General features: G+C 32.0%; 1 protein-coding gene across 5 annotated transcripts in view; it reads right to left on the reverse strand.

The window, feature by feature from the left end:
• Positions 1 to 1,148: 1,148 nt before the first annotated feature.
• LOC124542015 (fasciclin-3) overlaps positions 1,149 to 20,746 on the reverse strand; it is a 163,954-nt gene continuing 144,356 nt past the window's right edge. Inside the window, exons 3-14 of one of the 5 annotated variants that reach the window (XM_047119969.1) lie at positions 20,516 to 20,612; positions 19,859 to 19,940; positions 18,843 to 18,966; positions 17,036 to 17,158; positions 16,210 to 16,401; positions 15,448 to 15,638; positions 14,751 to 14,892; positions 11,428 to 11,541; positions 5,604 to 5,640; positions 4,359 to 4,409; positions 3,098 to 3,221; positions 1,149 to 2,508 (exon numbers count right to left, since the gene is read on the reverse strand). In XM_047119969.1, the coding sequence (XP_046975925.1) occupies positions 2,362 to 2,508; positions 3,098 to 3,221; positions 4,359 to 4,409; positions 5,604 to 5,640; positions 11,428 to 11,541; positions 14,751 to 14,892; positions 15,448 to 15,638; positions 16,210 to 16,401; positions 17,036 to 17,158; positions 18,843 to 18,966; positions 19,859 to 19,940; positions 20,516 to 20,612 (1,424 nt within the window). In that variant the 3' untranslated portion in view covers positions 1,149 to 2,361. Of the gene's footprint in view, positions 2,509 to 3,097; positions 3,225 to 4,358; positions 4,410 to 5,603; positions 5,641 to 5,910; positions 8,855 to 11,427; positions 11,542 to 14,750; positions 14,893 to 15,447; positions 15,639 to 16,209; positions 16,402 to 17,035; positions 17,159 to 18,842; positions 18,967 to 19,858; positions 19,941 to 20,515; positions 20,613 to 20,746 lie in introns of those variants that run through there. The other 4 variants (XM_047119968.1, XM_047119971.1, XM_047119970.1 and 1 more) reach the window with 4 other exon arrangements.

Consider the following 20,746-nt stretch of genomic DNA (forward strand, 5'->3'; position numbering starts at 1 on the left):
TATTTAATGTATTGTGTAATCTTTTGTTTTTTAAAATATCGGAGATTTTATAAATATTTTTATAAACGAAGGGCGCAGTTTCTTTACTGGGTTAAGTTGTTGATATTTTGATCTTGTAACGTTATTTAGCTTTAAGTATTATAAATAATTGGAGTTATTGTCTTAGAACGCATAATATTATGCATAATAAAGAGCAATAATGTTATGAGACGTTTTATTTTTGTTTTTTTCTATTATTTTATCTTTCAGGAAGTTTCTAGAAGTTATGTGAAGTATTACGTCCATTAGGATTGGCGTTCCACAGGGCTTGATTTTAGGTGCTCATATATTCTTCAGTTGTATTGTAGTCAATCTCAAATATTTTCGATCGGTTAGTGTAATATTGTATCTGTTGCGAAGTGAAATATAATTTATTTTCAATGAATAAGTTTCTAATGAGTCGAGATGGCCCAGTGGTTAGAACGCGTGCATCTTAATCGATGATTGCGGGTTCAAACCCAGGCAAGCAACGCTGAGTCATGTGCTTAATTTGTCTTTATAATTCATCTCGTGCTCAGCGGTGAAGGAAAACATCGTGAGGAAACCTGCATGTGACAAATTTCATAGAAATTCTGCCACATGTGTATTCCACCACCCCGCATTGGAACAGCGTGGTGGAATATGTTCCAAACCTTCTCTTCAAAGGGAGAGGAGGCCTTTTAGCCCAGCAGTGGGAATTTACAGGCTGTTGTTGTTTCTTGATATAAAAATGCAAAGAAATAAATTATATCTCCATACTCAGTAATATACTGTTTCTGACACTAAAACAAGTAACATTTAATTCATTAATCATCTGAAAACGAATACGATTGACCAACAAAGTATCAAATTTAAACATGTACTCAAAGGTCCAGTAGAGCTCTTATTAATTGCCCTTATTAATTTGCTATGAGGAAAGTTAGACGATGACAATCGACTATTACTTTAGAAGTTTTTATTAAATATTGTGTGACAGTCGTTTTAAGACGCCATATTTATAAATTAAAGACGAGAGCTTTCCTCTGAGAATTAATTAAGGATATCAATTTTAATAAGAATAATTTAATAAATATTGCCTTAAATAAAAATATCACATTTCGGTGACATATAGTTTTAAAAAAAACAATAAGTATGACACAAGATATTTTATTATCTTAATACACATACACAGTATATATTTAAGTACCACACAAACAGCAAGCAAATTTAAAAAACATACAAAATTCATCTGGAACAAGCGTATAGGCTGAATTACATGAAATTATTCTTTCCACCATTTTGTTTTTAATTATTATGTGTAAAAATATGATTTAAAGTGACAGAGTATACATAGTCTATAATAGTATATAGCATTTGATATATCTTATATAATAATAAAACTGTGCGTGATTGAAGCACCTCTTTTTAAAATTATTTTTTTAATCAAGACGTTAATTTGAATATTTCAATTAAATGGTAACATTGGTTTGTATATTTACGTTCAGAAATAAAAACTTAATACATATTAATGGACGGAATTAAAAGGAGAAGTGACTCGATTATGAGTCTTCTAGTTAATTAAATTAAAACAAATTTACATAAAATAATATTTGTACCTTAAAAATTACTGAACAGTGTAAATAATGGGACTTATAATATGAGCCTCCAATGTAACCCTGTTTTATTTAAAAAATATACATCCTTACGTAAACATTGTTTTGTATATTTAAACTTGATCTTTAATTTGATATTCGATAGAACAGCATAGTATTCATATTATTATTTACTTCTAAATACATTTTTAATTGAAATACAGATTAAAAATAATATAATTCTTTTTTATAAATGTCAATATGTCAAAGCTCTTGTTTATACATCATAAAAATCGCAAGGCAGTGGAATAATTTAAAAATCGTATTAAATCTATAAATTGTATATAATATCATTAAAAGCACACATAACTTAATCTATTAAGGAATAAATGAGATTACTCAGTTACATAGTAAGTTTTATATTATTATATAAATCGGCTCCGACATAAAATACAAAATTTATTTCAATGACGAGATATCTATTCAGTCATAGCATTATTTACATATGAAAATAGAATGAAGTATATTCGGCAATAAATACTTATTTTAATGTAGGTTGGAATATTATATTAGCAGATGTGGAACCGACATAACACTTAAACTTCGAAATCTTGAATGTTTTTTTTTTTAAATAATTTATAATATCTTTTCGGTGGATCCAATTAAATAACGATCGATCGATCGAGGAAAGATAATTTTTCGATTATAATATTTAATTTAAATTTAAGTTTTACTTTTAAAAGATCGTGCACAGATACAATACAGTCTCCAATTATTCTTTGCTCTCTTTCATCTGCGGCGACTGCTCCGTGCACACTATCTCTGCGTACTCCGTGGAGGGGGGAGGGGGTTTCTCGGCGTTCTGTTCGCCTAGAGCTAGCTCAGCGTAAATTACCCCCTTCTTGTCTTCGGCAAGCGTCTGCAATTAGAAAACGAAGTTTTAGTCTGTTTGAGATGACTTCAAATGCCTAAGTTATGTAAGCTTTGATTGGGGAATCACTGGGTTCCATAGGGGTACAGTACTAAAAGTAACATTGTTAACCAATATGCACATAATCTATACATATAATAAAATTCCAATTTTATTATATGTATAGATTACACTCCAGTGTCTGTTTGTAATATTAAATTAGCCCTTTTTCACTCAATGCCTATGTCTATACACGGTACATAAAAAAATAACTGTCTGTCTGTTCCGGCTAATCTCTGGAACGGCTGGACCGATTTTGACGGGACTTACACTGCAGATAACTAATATAACTTAGGCTACAATAATATTTTTTTTTGTTATATTCAAACGCGTACAAGGTCGCGGGCACAGCTAGTTAAGATATATATTTTAATAAATTGTCGTAGTTAAGTAGAGCAGAATTAATGGATGCTCATAATTCTCATGGAAGTGTCACAAAATCGCTACTCTACATCTAAGTCTAGTAACGAAGAGATACCATTACGGAGTCTATCTTCGAGTCTGCCTTCGTAAACATATAGAATCAAGTTAGACGCACCTTGTTGTCCTCGGGGTCGGGCGCGGCGGCTTGCACGCGGTCTCGCCCGCGCGGCAGCGCAGCGCGCACGCGCGCCGTGAGCGCGCTCAGCCGAGACTTCTGGCCGGCGGCGCTCTCCGTGTCGCTACTGACGCCGAACATTACACACATTCTTGGTCAAAGTCAATTGTGTATAGTCTTTAATATATCAACTACAAATCTTACAAAAAAATCTACTTTTAAGTGGGTGCAAAACTTTTGGTTTAATCGGTTGTGTGGAACTAGCTTAAGAATATATTACATGACTTATCTACATACACTAACAGATAAATTGAAAGATAAAAGTTTGTTATATACATATAAAACATTAACATTATACTGAAAACTATAGTCAAAAAAATATTAATAAGGTGAATTTGGTTATTTTAAAACTACCCTCAACATAAAACCTTTAAATACATATAAATTATAAAGCAAAGCTCTTATGATAGCTATGTTAAATATCAAAACATAAAAGTGACGTGTACTTTAGTTTTTGAAACGATAATCAAGTAAAATTAATTATTGTGACTAATTTGATTTGATAAATAACTGATGACGTAACTGGAACCAATGAACGTGCTGTATAGTCCAATCGTGAAATCTGACTGATCATCAAATCAGTAACTAGCAATTACTGTACAATGCAGGAAAGTTAGTACAACAATTCAAAACTTAAGTCATGATAAGATAACCCCTTATATTGGCGGAGAAAAGCCGACCTCAATGGCGTGCCATAAGGCCCTATGATCAGCTGATGTATTGGTGATAATAATCTTGACACATTGACATCATAGTAGAACTTACTTTTTAAATCTATTGATGATTGTACAAGTGCGGCGGGGTAGGTAATTAGTATGAATACTGTCAATTAGTACCAGCATTATTAATATGAAGGTACAATGATCAATATGATAATGAAATGTCGTAGCGAGATGGATGTACAGGAATCTACAAGAATGTAATAAAATATATTCCAACATCCTTAATCTATAGGAAAATGCCGTCAATGCCCCAAGCTCATCAAATGGTTCATTTTTGATTCTGATTTTGTTAAAAACATTTACGAGGTTAAAAGCGAAATGGCTTAAATGATTTATATACTATTTGATATAATATATGACTCAGTAAACATTTGAATTCTGTACCTAAAATGAGAATATTAAATATATTCCTTGAAAAAAATTCGTTTAAGCCATTACGCCCTTGTATATATATGTTATATATCTACAAACGAACATACGTTTTAGAAGGTAGAACCACGCTCTCTAAAAGCACGTCCCCGGCCGGAGTCCTTATAACAAAATGGCGGATTTTTACAAAGCATCTTCCAGAAGCTATTTACACTTAGCTATATAAAACCACATACTTTAAGTTAGTTAAGTAAATGAATTAGTATTTTTAAATTTATATTTGTACAAAGATTTTTTAAACTGCAAAATACTCTTTTCAAAATTATTTTTGAACTTGCTGTTAAATCAAAATGGCGGACAGATTCCGTTACATTAGCTGTCATATTTAATCTATGAGATTTTTGTTCTTTGATAATTAACAAAGTTATTTTCAATTTTAATTAGTATTTAAATACAGCAACAAAAATGAACAAATTCCTTAATTTTTCAATTAAAAAAATATATTTACAGTAAACCATAAAACTACACAGTTTTAAAGAAAATTCTTGCAATTCAAATCGATTTTATTTGACCAACCCGAATGATTGATATAATTATCATATTGAATTAATTGATATATATTGAATTATAATAATATATAATTTTCAATATATTTATTAATTTAATCTTACGACTTTTACAAATAACGCGTTAATTATAAAACAGATCTATTCTATAAGAACAGGGCGAATCCAAATATAAGGCTGACGATACACACCCGATTGTTTTGGGATCCAACTTCGTTTCAAACGCAAGCTAGATCGTCGTGTTAGTAGAATAGGCTATTTGACAATGCGAAAATTAAAGGGTCAAGTATTTTAATCAGTATGTATTATGAATTTAAAAATGTTTATTTATTAACGAAAGTTGAAACATCTACAACATTTATTCAAAAATCCTTAAAAACACTCCTGATTGGACGGACTTATGATGAAGTCACTTGCTTGTTAACCTTGCTTACCACTATATGTACCGCAGATTAAAATACAGGCAAGTGACGTCACCGCATTGCAGCGCCATATTTTCCAAGTAGCGTTTTAGCGCTATTTAAATATGGAATTATTAATTTCATTATTTTCGGCAAATATGTACTAAAAATAAAAATAAAATCAACTCTACTAAATAATATAAAAAAGATTTTAAAAACCAGTCAAATAGCCTATTAACTGGACGGCAACGATTACGATTCGAATCGATTGCGATACTATTTGTTGGTAGATTTTAAAGTGTGTTATTTTCAAAATCTTAAAAACGTCCCATGTTAAACAAAACCAGGTTATTTACAAGTGTAATGTATGTTTGTTCATTGTACTTACGATTCTCCAGAACTCTTTGTGTGGTCTCGACTCCTGCCTGTAATGATCGTATTTTTTTTAATTATCTGTCGAATGTCAAGTATTATACAGCCAAGTTTTTTTTTATAAAAAAAAAACTTTAGACGCGGTGAGAGTCTGTTTTCATATGGAAAATTGAGTGCAACGTTTATTTGTAATGTTGGAATGAAACTTTTTTCTTAGTTTTGATTAATAACAAAGTTTAAGTTTTTACACAGTATATAGTAGTAATTTGTTTTTTTTTTTAGGGATTTGTAGTTTTGATGTTTTTCTAAATAAAACGAACGTATTTCTTATTTAATAAATACTTTTATACATTCAATTATAATTCGTAGTATCGGCTAAAAGTCGCAAGTTCACACTTTATAAACATTTTAAACATATTATCAACTATTCGTTACTGGTTATTGGAATTCATTAAAAAATTTTGATATATCATAAAAAATCTAAACAAATATTCATATAAAGTTGATTATTTGCTATTTTTATTTGAAATTGATTAAGTATCGTTTGATGGTTATGCAAAATGGCAGTGTGTTTAATTCGATTTACAATTAAAACACTCGCTTAAACTAAATTGGTACAAAAATAAATTCTTATTAAGTAATTCCGTTTAATAATAAAAAAAATACTAAAAATCACAATGAAGGTGACTTAACGCTAACTTAAGCTAAGTGTCATTTTTATAAAATTTTGTTTTTACAAAAGAAAAAACTGGAAAGAAATACAAAATAATATTGTATTTACGATTTTTTTTTCTTAATTGAATAAAATGCGTTTATAGAGATTTCATTTCGTTATAGAGTATCTGCATTTTAACAATTAAAAAAACCAAAAAAAAAAATCGTTTCTGTTCAAACAACCAACATTTATAATCTATTTTAAGTAGTTATGGAATTAATTCTACGACAGATTATATACAAAACATTAAAAAAAATGGTGGTTCGAACACATTAGTCCTAAAATTAAGAAATAATTATGTACTTGTGTAATTTATAACCTAAATAAAAATACAAAATGGCATTTACATATATGTCAAAAAAATACAGATAAAAGCATTACATTTTCGAGTTTTCTTACAACGAAAACTTCGGCCGAACAATACACTACCTTCGCCAAGAAAAATTAAAAATACAAACAGATATTTGTTTTTAATTATTAATAAAAGTCAACGAACTTATCTGTACCGGAATGTCAATGTCATCAAATTTGTTAAATGATTTTATGTATATTTCGTATAAAACTTTTAATTTTAAATTAATGAGATTTGAACCAAAATTTCTATTGTAATAAAATAAATAATGAATAAATTGCTAATTAATTAAATGATCAGCTTAATAGCTTTTAATTATTGGAACAGGACACAAATTACTTCATTGGGTGAAGAAAGTAAATCGGTGTGCCAATCAAAATCATTTAAGTTTTATTGACAAACTTATTGTAGCAATTTCAATTCAATTCTTGGTTTAATGGCTTTTAGTTGTGCCGACAGGGCACATATTATTTCGCCAATGTCACGTAGGATGGAGAAGACATCGTAGCAATTTATTTTGTTAGATTAAACACACTGACAGTTATTTCAAGATGGCGACGTAACTTTTTAACCGGGATAAGTTCGAGACTCTGAATATTCTGACAATAATTTCAAATACCAAATCAAATATCCTATTTTTATTTCAAGTTGAGTTGCTTTAATAATATCTTAACTATATTTTGCGATGGGATTCGTTGTTTAACAAATGAGATTCTTATTATCTAAATATATTCAAAGAGTTTATATTAGAATGATTTAGGAAATATTACCCGACTGCGGTATTGAAATTGCGTAAATGAGTTACACTGGGGCCCGTGGGGTGAGAGCAACATCAAAAAAATTGAGACTTATTTATAACTATCAAATATAATAAAAATATGTAGTTTCTTTCGGTACTTTTGAGTACCTACTTTTAGCAAAATTTTAAGTAATTAGCTATTCTTATATTATCAGGTTTTTAATTTTAAATTTCGGATTTAGTTAAGCACAATACAATAACACAATATTAATTTGAGAATAATGTTAGAAATTGGAAATACTCATACTCTTTTTAAGGATAAGGCGTAAAATTTCAACCCAAAATCCACTTTTATCAGTATTAGTCATATGAAAGTTGGCAATATCATATTTGAGCCTTTTGAGCAAAAAGTATAATTTAGTATATCTAAGTTATACCGCAGACGGGTTATGATATATTTAAATCAATTTGTTAACAGTTACATAGCCCGAGCCAATCGCAGAGGCGTAAAGATAAATAAACAAATATGACCTTGAAATGATGCGATATCATTGGTCGAATTCGCAAACGATTATTTATGGTTTTAAAATAATTTCGTTTGCTAGCAACTATGTTGTTATTGAATCTATCCTAAGTAGTTAAATAGAAGTGTTGCATTATACATAAATACATGTGCACTGTATGTAATACATATAGCAATCGGGATTTAATTTATCTTTACCCCTTCGCTTGGTTCAGGCTATAGACAATAATTTTACGCTTATATAGTATATAAAGGAGGCAGTATATAACAGTCTACAGACGTGTACATTATTTAAAATTGAAAAATTCGTCGTTGCGATTAAATTTTATATTCAAATAACATTTTTTTTATTCAACGGAGAAGCCTTCGAGTTACGGTATTGTAAAGCTGTCACTCTTGTCTTAAAAAATTGATGAATAATAGTAAAAAACACTTCTAAATTCATTATAATATATGTAATTATATAATTTACATAACATGTAATATAATTAATTGAACTAAGTGTATATGAAATTTAATACAAAGCTTTCATTTATTCTTTTAAAACATTAGAAATGATTAACTATAAGAAGAATATTTTAATCGTTTTAAAAATTACATAAATCTTTACATAGTTCGTAATTGTATTACGTAATGTCAAAATCAGCTGCGTAAATATAACAATTGACTAAGTGATGACATTACATACAACATTTTACATAGAAATTCTGAATTATGTAAATGAATTTACACGAGTTGAACCGGTCGATTCGAGTGACAGCTCCCACTTACGCTTTAGACGGCCGTGTCCGGTTTCTTCTCAGGGTGTTTTGTGTCACCGTTGCTGATGTAGTCACCGTGATCATGGGAGGGGTTCTCGGATCCTTTGACGTCATCGTGAGGGGGGAGGGGGGCCTCGGAATCGGCTCCGTCGGGGATGTCGGTGCGGTGGGACCGCCCTGCCACATACCAGTACATTAAGCGATCAAGAACTTATTTTTTTTTTAGTTAAGTTGTGTTAGTTAAGCTGTTGTTTTGTGGGTTTCTGTGAGTTTCACACGCGATTGTGATGGGTCTACTTGGTTGAGGCTGTATGGATTATGTGAGATGTGAAATCTATAATTGGCTTTGTGGATTACTCTTGATAGTACATTGCATAAACATTTATCTTAGAAATGTAAACTATTGTTTCTATTAAAATTGTTCATAAAACAGTGATAAATATATAAAAAAACACTTGTATTTTGGTGATCATGTTAAGCTTTATTGTATATCATTGGTGTTAAGAAATATAAATTTATTATTAAGCTGATGAATTGTTAAGTAATACATTCTAATAATATATTGACATATTATAAAAAATCATTTCATATTCAATTTTTATAATGATTTCATATGAATCTTGTAAATATTTTAATATTAATACAATTAAATAATTATGATAGTTAATATGTGATTATTACTATTACTATAGGGCACCATATCAACTATTTAAAGACAAATTGTAATTAATTTCATTATTATTAGATGAATATTTATGATTACCATTTGATAGACTATATACTATTTGTGGTTATATAGTAATGAACAATTTTTTTATAATTAGTTTTTATATGATTATGGATTATGTAAATCTTAATGATGCGATTATGATGTGTGAACACACGTTTCGACATTTAATCAAGATGTTATATAACAGTTATTCTAATTATTTATCAAAGCCTTCTATATAGTTATACCATCACCAGAGGAAAAACGTTTGAACTAAACCTGATCTGAAAACTAAACTTTCATTAGATAGATAAAAAAACCTTCACCATTTCCACAAATAAAAAAAAAAATAATTAATGTCATTTAAAAACACATTCCGTAGCCTTATACCATGCAATAGAAAAAAGTCATTTGACATGCGTCAGAGAGAGAGAGACAAATCAAATAGATAAGAGGGAAAGAGATAGCAACACATGCTCCGATTAGTAATATCATGCGTGTTTATAAATGAATTATAAAGTCTTGATCGCTTTAAATATGGCTAAGTGACAGTAAAATGAATCCAATTCGATATAATAGAACCTTAAATTACGACGAATATAACACTGCCAAATTACAATGCCGAAAACGAAAACAAATGCGTGTGTAATTTGAATATGTATAAAGCAATTATGAGTGATATTTAAATTTGATGTATTGTTTTTTTTCAATTTACCTATCGACTCTCCCGCGCGGCTGTCGGAAAATTTATCTTAATTATATTCAACCATTTAGAAATATAACATGCCTATATCTAAGAGGTAGTTTAAGCTGGAAGCACTATCTAATAATGCAAAGAAATATTGACAACTTTTTTTTTAAATGGTATTATTGACTTCACGTATGGCAACACTGGAATCAATTGACAATAACGTGCAATATCTGAATGCATGCAAAAACTGTCAATATTTTAATCATAAAACTGGGATTGTTCGCGACGATTAGACAAGGATATATAATGAACATCGTAAAATTAATTGATCTTATAACGATTGGAGATTTAAGTAGAATTTGCTTTGAATTAATTGATTACTGTAAATGATCTATTTAATAAATAATTAAACGACTTCTCATCACAATAAAAAATAAGGGCGCAGTGGGCGTATTATTGGATACAAGATTTTGTAGATGATAAAAATTTTGGAATTAATACCTGTTGACTTCCACGCAGGATATATTAATTTAAATAATTGTATTAACTAACATGACTTTGTATTTTTTAAATGTTGAAAAAGAGTAACTACTGAGTTTCTTGCCGGTTCTTCTCGGTAGAATCTACTTTCCGTACCGGTGGTAGATTCACTTATTTGTTAATTGACAATTCAAAAGTTCATGTAAAAGCCCACTTGAATAAAGTTTATTTTGAGTTTTGATTTTGAAGAAAATATATAATTTAATTTTATCGATAATAGATATTAAAATAATATATAATTTAAGATAATAGTCATTATAAATCATTACCGATATCAAACAGTATCTATTAAAATGTCTCTCAAAAGAGAAAGGAGGCCTTAGCCCAGCAGTGGGAAATTTACAGGCTATTGTTTTAAGATCTATCAAGGGTTGGTTTTCTACTAGCAAACCGTTTGCAGGAGACATTTGTGGATCAGATAGGGCGTGAGGAGGAGTAAGAAATACCTAACAATTTGTGAAGCAATGGGTCATTCTGTATAGTAATTATTATCATAACTACAACTATATTTTCTAAGCTTTACACTAATACAACTACTAGTATTGCTGTCCTTGTCTAACCGTGCAAGAGTTAGTTGTGAATGAATGTAACTAAAACAATTATCATTCACGACTCATACTATCAAATGTATTTCGAAATCGTCCAAATAAAAAAAAATAATTACGAAAAAATATATGTAATTTAAAAATCAACTTTATGTAAAAAATTTACATAAATGAGAATCAAATGTAGAATATGAAATATGTTTTTTTTTTTTTTAATTTAGACGATTTGAAATGTAATGCAAAATACGATTGGAAATGTCCTTACCAGCAAAACACCAGCGGTCGGTTGCCTTCGCGAAGACGACGAGGAAGATGGCGATGAGAAGCAGTAGCACGGCTATCACGATACCGACTATCGCTCCCGTCTCCAGCTCTACGCCTGGAGGAACAACCACATATTTAAAAAAAACACCATCAGATGACTGAAGTTTAATGGGATTGATGTATTTGTGGTATTGACTTAATTGTACTGTTATTTACTTTTTCATTGAGGCTATTTTCAACTCTATTTTTATGTCAAAAAGACATCCCCTTTTTAACGGCTTAATATTTCGGTAAACAAAAACACACTAGAGTGTTATTACATAAATTAGTAATTTAAGTATTTTAAAAAGTTGAGGATTGATTTATATTTTTAAAATTGGAAACCACAATATTTTAAGTAAATAAAACAATAATCTATTAACATAACTCATGCTACTTGCGTACTAATTTAATTAAATGCACATTAAATTAAAATGTATACTACATTATCAACTTAAAATTAATAATAACCTATCTTAACTAGCATTTGATATCATGCTCTCATTTAAACTTATAAAACATTTTAATCATACGCTACAATATCTACTCATAAAGTTGCCACATAAAAAAAATCATTCAAATCTATAAAATTTTAACAGTAAAACTTTGACTGAAATTGATGCTGAATTTAAGGCAGTGGGTCACCTACGTGATCACCACAACTCAGACATGGCGTTATAGGAAATTGCCAAAACCACAAAACTGAGATGTTCCTGTTATTTCAATGGTTCATATACCTTTAAAACTGAAAAGCAAAAAATGCTTAGTATTGCAGTTTGGCGGTAGAATATTTGATGACTGAAGATGATAAATATCATGCCAATTATGTAAACATATAGTATCACAGATAGATTGCAAAAAACCCTATATTTTACAAGCTTTATTTTATCCACCTACAGATACTACATTTGTACGTTTATATAATCTAAATACTAAGTGAAAAAGATCTTAATAATTAAGTAAGTTACCAAAAATCATTCATACAAAAATGTCATGTAAACACATTATCATACACTTAGCGTCATGCACAAAATAATATCATTCGTATGCGAAGTGGTTCATGGTTTGTTCCCTTACCGTAGACATCGATTATAAGATACGGTGACTTTGCTTTGCGTGCTGTTGGAAATTAAACATCGTTATGTGACAGGTGTGACGTCACTGCAACGTCGAGACGTCCAAGAAAGATAGACTTGTCAAACGAAAATGACAGCTGTCAGATTTGAGGTCAATGACATTTACATATGAAACGCATTGTTCTGTATTTATGCTTAGATCTTTAACTACGCAACGGATTTTGATGTGGTTTGTTTTAATAGATAGAATGATTCGAGAGAAAAGTTTTTGTATATAAAACATGTGCATTGCACCCGTCCGAAGCCAGGGCAGGTCGCTACAAGTATAAAATAATTGTTTCTCCTGGTTGACTACCAATACACAGCCGAATTTACTGAGTCTAGACTCATTTGGAATTTGGAATACATGTAAAGAATATTTGGAAAGTTAAGCTTCAATAAGGGGGGGAATGGAAGGGATGAGTTCTTTTCCAGTTTACAGGGACAAAGTCTGTCTTTCTTAGACTGATGTCACGTTATAATTAATTTGTGAATTGGTGTTGTTAACCTTAAGACTAAAACCTCTATGTGTCTCATTTTATCCAGAGCTATCGACAAGATTGAATAGAGATGTTACAACTTGGAAATGTACTGTATGCACTTTTACACCGTATTTATGCCAAAATTAACACGATAATAATTATTATCTGTGAAATTATGTATGTGTTTTTTAAACTAAGTAATTTTATATATGATTTATAAATCCTTTTAGGCAGCCCATTGGCAGATATTGAGACTTAGTGCTTTTTATTTTCGGCGAACATTTCAGACACATACAGTTGGTTTCCACTTTATTGTTCACATATGGAGGTTGTAACAACTCTATACCAATCACGTCAAATTTGTGTAATTATTTTAATGTATTACAATTACAGGAGAAATGAACATAAATCATTTTAGATTAATACTTTCCATTCAATAATCAAAGTTCTCAGCACAATTTTGCCAACATTAGAAATGTCATTTCACAAAACGACCACAGATTATAAACTGGACCAATGCTATCGAGTCATTTCAAGGTCAAAGTTGTTTATTGGATGAGTTACTCCTGTAATTGTAATACCTTTGCTATCACCGGTTTTAAGATACTATGTCATGATACAGTTTAATAGTCTAAGAACAACGAAATACAAACTATAATAAATCAATTGATGTTTTGAACTTTAAAACATTACTGTAATTAATATAGAGCCTTGGGGGGTATAAATTATTCTTTGTTCATTTTCTAATAATTAAAATACATAATGCAATAAACCATATATACAAACCAATTAATGACTTATATAAATAATTAAACATGCTCTATTTTTGACATTATTTTACTATCAACCCCCTTCTTCCCTAAAAGACAATAAGGTAATATAGCTAGAATCTAAGACTAGATATAAGACCTAGTATAAGTCGATATGCCCCTAAAAAGGCCCATTTTAATTACAATATAGTTTGTCGTTGTTTTATGACTATAATAATTGTTAATATAACTATATATATATATATATATATATATATATATATATATATATAACGTCTATATTCATATAATATTGTGCGTATTTTTGTATAATACAAGACAGCTTGCTTGGTGTAAGTTATCTATGCTTCTATTAAAGTCTATTCGGACTAACTAACATTATGAAGTAACTAAATTAGTAGCGTGAGTCCCACAGCTGGGCAATCTAACCTCTAAAAGGGAGCTATAAATTCTATGCAAGTATGTATATCTCACAACGTGTACCTTCACTGCTAAAGTATGAGGTCTATTAGTATTTAAAACCACTACCTAGTTTTAATTTAAACCTAAATTACTATATATGTCACCGTGAGATAACAAAGATTGTTAGATTACAATCTATCTCGTGAGATTGTAAACTGTCGAAACATTGTGAACGTTTATACACCTTACAAAAAAACATACAATTTCGATAGTTCATAATATTTCGGTTAGGTTACTTTTATAATTTAACTGAAATTTACTTCGATAGATTATAATATACCGAAAATGAATGCGTTAAATTGTAAACAGTATGTTACAGTTCACAATCTTCCAACAGTTTACCATCTCGCGAGATAGATTATAATCTAACGTTATTTACAATTTTACGGTGACATGTAGATGAAACCTTATTACTATCCCATGTAATGAGTTGGTAGGGAGCTGTCAGGTACGCACCGGCGGGCTCGTCCATGGTGCTGAGGCGCAGCGCGAACTCCTCGCGGCCCAGGTCGTTGGTGACGCGCAGGTAGTACGTGCGGTCCACATCCTCCTTGGCCACGCGCGTCAGCACCAGCGTGATGTTGTAGTAACCACCGCCCTGGGGGACATGACCATTACTGATGGCTGGAGACGTGGGAACTTCCCAATTGCCCGAGACATTTCGAATTTGGCCGATGTATAAGTTCGAATCGATTTAACACAAAATTATATAGATGCAAAACATCGGTCAAGTGTGAGTAAGACTCGCGTACGGAGGGTTCCGTGCCATTGTCAATATCAGCAAAAAAAATCATGTCTAGTCTATTTTGTGTTTTAGTATTTTAAACAAATAAATATTTTTTTAAATAAATATGAGACAACATCACATACATTACTCTGATCCCAATCTAAGTAGCTGAAGCACTTGTGTTATGGAAATCAGAAGTAACGACGGTACAAACACCCAGACCCAAGACAACATAGAAAACTAATGATAATCTAGATAGAATCGGCCGGGAATCGAACCCGGGACCGGTGGCGTACCCATGAAAACCGGTGTGCACACCACTCGACCATGGAGGTCGTCAAAGTAATAGAGACAGAAATACATCTGTGATTTCAAGTGTCTAACTGTCCCGGTTTAGGATACAGCCTGGTGGGATAGCGTGCTTACCAGGTGCAGCGGTTCCAGCGCCACGACGGAGCGGGACTCGTCAGCGGCGGGCGGCGCCAGCACCACGTCGCCCAGCGTCCACTCGGCGGCGGGCGGCGGGTTGGCGCGCAGCGACACGTTGAGGCGTCCCTCCGCGCCCAGCTTCAGACCGAAGATCGTGATGGGGCCCGCCTCCAGCCGCTTGGGCGGGTCTGCGGGAGACAAAGATTAACTTGCTGGTGGGGATACGGGCAACGTTATTGGGTATTGTTTCGTTATCTATTTTTTTTTGCATTTTTTTTTATTAAGTATGTTATTTTATTTTTGTAACTTTTCAATTAGCATAATATGTTTAAACTTGTAAATGTACATATTTTTATCGCGTAAGCTCCTTTTATATCCACTATCATTGCATGAGGTATTCTCCTTTATAGGTAATTGCATTTAGTTTTAAGCTATATGTTGTTATTGTGTTGATGTATTTACTCCTGGAGGATCTTAATAAATAAATAAATAAACCCGCTTGGGTCTACTCATTATATATTGTCCGGTCAGGCACCAGTACCTAGTACCGTTATATTTCGGTATGAGTGGGTGAATCTGCCACAACAAAGTAATATCTCGGTTCTAGTTCTTCAAAGTTGGTACCATATTTGCAACGAAAGGAAACGATACGGCTTCTCAAAGTATCTAATTGGCTGGTATAGGGATTGGACAAATTATTTCAGGATCTACAGAAGTAGACCATAGATTCAGTTATTATTTGGTAAAAATGATACTTACAGTGAACCACCAACTGTCTGGCGGCTTCCTTGGGGCCGTCCAGTGCCTCGTGTTCAGCTCGACAAACCAGTTTCTTGCCGTTGTCGTCCGCGGTCAGCGACCTGGAGACGTTCTGGCTGATCGTTTGCAAGTCGCTGCCGGGCTCCGATGTTATGATGGGTTGGTGTACTCCGGCTAGCAGTTGGACCTCATCTAGAAAAATAAATAATTGTTTTCATGTAGAATATAATAATAAAAACTTCTATAAGATTGATTTATAGATTTTATTATACCATAGAATGAAGTGACAGAAATCATCACGTTAGTAAAAATGAGTTATGCTTTAGACGATCTTTTCTCTCTTTCTGTTTGTCCCTGACTCTTTCTATTACATACGGTTTTATGTAAACTCATTATTTTTATTGTATAGAACAATTTTGTTTCCAGTCATTATTATTAAATAAATCTTTTTTAATTCGTTGTCTGCTATTTAAGATATAAAGAAAAAGCAAGTCCGTCCGGGTCTCCCACGACGATTCCCTTTATGGATATGATCATTACGTATGCCAAACCGATTTCGGTCACGGCCACTTTTAATGGAGACCAGTTAACTACACAGGAGATGTATTATACAGACATATATGCACAAGCACAAGTATCCCCTGTGATCCCTCTCTCTCATGATCCCTTTCTCTCATAATCCGGGGTGAGCCACAAAGAGGTAGTACCAATAATTTGCGTTCGGCAGTAACAGCATTCCTTTGCAGCTATGGAGAATTTCTAGAAAGAAATTTTGATTAACACTAGTCCCTAAATCTACATGACAAATAAATATCATCACACTTACCTAAATACCAAGTGATCTTGGCAGCTGGTCTGCCATCAGGAACTATGCATTGTGCCATGAAGTCGTCACCCTCTTTGAAAGTGGACTGCGGTGGGGAGATGAGTTGGGGGTTTCCTGGGGCTCCTTGAAAGATAGAAATGTAAATTAGAAACTTTGATTTACTATATTTAAACTATGCCTAATTGAATACTATGCTATACAACAATACTGTAACATGAAAATTGAAAAGTGCTTTTATGAATCCCGAATGAAGATTTGGATTTGATCCGAACAAAAATGTCCTTTAATTTTATTTATCACTTATTATGTAGAAATCTTAAAAGAATTTCGGGCCATCAAATCAAATTCCCATATTCAAGATAGAAGCATTATATTTACTAAATTACTCTTAGTAATTGATTGGCAAATTAAACACTACCGGTTCGGAAATAAAAACACCCTGACCTATGAAGAACCGGCGAAAGATACTTAAAGGGTCATTTATTTTATTTTATTTTATTTTTTTATTCTGAAATAGTAAGTATGAAAAGACAACCAGGAGGCAGTCATTTAATTACCAAGAATGCTATCAACAAATAAACTCACTCATTGTATAATCATCCGCACACAAGCAAATCTATAATATTTAAATTTGGTAACAGGTGCAATCTCAAATGGACATTACATCTTAGTTCAAAGGTTGGTGGCGCATTGGTGATGAAAAGAATGGTTAATAATTCTTACACTATCATTTTGTATAGGCGCCATTGTCTATGGGCGACGGTGACCACAAACCATCAGGTGGCCCATATGTTCGACCACCAACCAATAACATAAAAAAATGAAAGTTACTACTTGTCTAAATTTGAAACTATAACCAAAATTAAAATCCACGTGGTTTGCCGACTTGGACAACTAGCTTTAATTGATTGAATGAATTTGCATTTCAATCTTTTCGATCTAGTTTACATCAAAAAAATACGCCGCGCTATCGAAAACGCTTTATTAGAATATTGGAAAATCGTTTCCATGGCTAACAAGTCAAAACATCAAATTGAGCCACGAAACTAAACGAAAATAAATTGGAATAAAAATCACATTATTTACAAAAAATATATAAAACCGTCGCGATGCATTGAAATATTCGTAGTGCGCAGTCGAACAGAATAAAAAAACTTTTATCGCAAAATTTAATGTCGGTCGTGAAGTTCATAAAATAAATAAAGCTTAAAAATTGTTATGACGTTGTTTTTGTACGAATTTTTACGCTATTTTATATTTAAGGCACGATTTTAAAGTTACTGTTTAGTATAAAAACATTGTCCCACTTTGGGCGCCATTTCTTACACATTGTATGATGCACCAGCAACACTTAAATTAATTACTAAATTTTAGAAGCTATATAATTCGTAATATAACAGTGAAATATTGTTACGTCACTAACAAGCAAATAAGCAAAGTAAAGTTCTTAATATGAAAACTGCCATTTATAATTTATGGTCATGAGGATTCGGGCAGATTTAGATCACAGCGGATATTCTTAAGAGACTGACTGTTTTAGTACATATAACACTAATTTTGTCCTATGTTTATTCTAGTTTAAGATTTTAATGATTTAAGATTGTTCTGCATTATTTTTATTTAATAATATTATAAATTGCCATTAAACCTACAGTAATGCAACACATTGCAGCAATCCGTGTATATATGTATATATATTGAATATTTACAAATACAAACCCCTCTCTATATTTCCAGTAAAAATCCAGTAGTGACGGTTTTACGTGCTGAAATATAACAAAGTTAATTTGACAGTAGGTATACTAACTTGCAACAAGCAGCCTCATGGCGCCGGTGACTTCGATGCTGCCGCTCTTGGGGGGTAACATACAGGATATGTTACCGTTCCATTCTTCCCGTATGTGTTTTATGTGAGCTCCGCATTCGCCGAACTGGAAGGGAGATTACAAACATCTTAATTGTCGTGTAAACTCACGCTCTTAAATTGAATGCGAGAATTCCAGAAAGTTCTCTAAGAATTTCTCTCGACAAATTTCGACGAGGGATTCTGAGCTATTATGTAATCTTACTGTCTTCGATAGATGAGAGCCGATAACGTGCTTAGATGAGATACTTGTCCACGTTCGAACTTGAGTTCTTTGGCTTATATTTCCATATCGATTAATTTGCTTGAATATTTTGTACTTCATTTATGATTAAATTTAATGAGGAAATGTTGTACGTATTAATAGCTTAAGTAACAGTAACAGTCTGTAAATGTTCCACTGCTGGGCTAAGACCTCCATTCCCTTTGGAGAGAGGAGCGCTAGAGAGAGCACTAATGCGGCTTGTTAAATACACATGTTGCAAAAATTTGACTCATGCAGGTTTCCTCGCGATGATTTTTGGAACACAATATCATGATTTTCAGTGGAACCTGCTTGGGTTTGAACCCGCAATCATCGGTTAATCTGTTCGTATAATGATGATCAGCGAAAATAACTCTAACATAAATAATACAGGCAAGCATATTATTAAATTTTTAGTCTAAACTTTTGGGTATATTAATATGAAAACTCTGGTATAAATACTTTCACACGATATTATTCGGTTATTTCGAAGTAAAATACCTCCAATGAGCGTCCGTTCCAATAGTCATAATCCCCGGACAGCTGAAAAAGACTTTATCTTGTGTGAAGTATTTTAAACCTAATCCACTAACGCTGATTCACTGCCTTTAGGAGAGCCGAGATAGGATAAGCTCAACGTACAAGATTATTATAACATATGGACTTTTAAAGGCTAAATTATGGGCTATGACTTTGTCGTATGAAATATATTTACCTGTAACCCTTGACCCGAATAAACGACTTCTTCATCCTGGTTGCTAGGAATGAGTCTGTATGATTTGCCGCCGACTGTCATTCTGAAAACAATGACAAAATATGATGGAGACATTATATTTCTAGATTATACACCCCAACTAGTTTAAAACAAAGTCGCTTCAGTGTGTATGCTTAGATCTTTTAAACTAAGCAATGCATTTTAATACGGTTTCATTCAACAAACAGAGTTATTCAAGATGAATGTTTATATGTATAATGCATGCATATCATAGTTGAGAAAAGTCGAAAATCTTAACTTGGAAAAGTTAGAAAATAAATAAGAAAATATTCATTTTGTTGTTTGTTCTTGAATCTAGAAGTTTTATTCATGTGTCCTTGTATCCCGGACAGGTAGCTATTGGGGATATAAATTATAATGATTTTATACTCCAGCATCAGATCTGCAACCTAAAAATTATTCTGAGGGCTAACTAACTATCCAACAATGGGGAATATCATAAACATGAAATACATATGTACTTTCACAACCAGAGAAAACTCCGAAACTTTTGAGATTTATGACCAAAAGACTTACTAATACGGAGATTCGGTTCTACAAACACGACCCCATGGCATCTGTCATCCAGCTCAATGATATGGAAATTAGTTTACTAACCGACAAGAGTCAATGGGGTAGGGAACTTTGCAGAGCACCATCAGGTCGTCTCCAGCGCGGCGCACGGCCTCCTTGGGCGTGATGTCTACATTTTGACCTGGAATTAAACAAAATACGTGTTACATATAACATTATAAATTATATACATATTATATTACATATATGTATTAAGAACATTCATAAACAAATTAAATTTCGTTCCGAAGAGTTTTTGCAAGTGGAAAATTTATT

The sequence above is a fragment of the Vanessa cardui genome, chromosome 29 (genome assembly GCF_905220365.1).
Source record: "Vanessa cardui chromosome 29, ilVanCard2.1, whole genome shotgun sequence".
Classification (NCBI taxonomy): domain Eukaryota; kingdom Metazoa; phylum Arthropoda; class Insecta; order Lepidoptera; family Nymphalidae; genus Vanessa; species Vanessa cardui.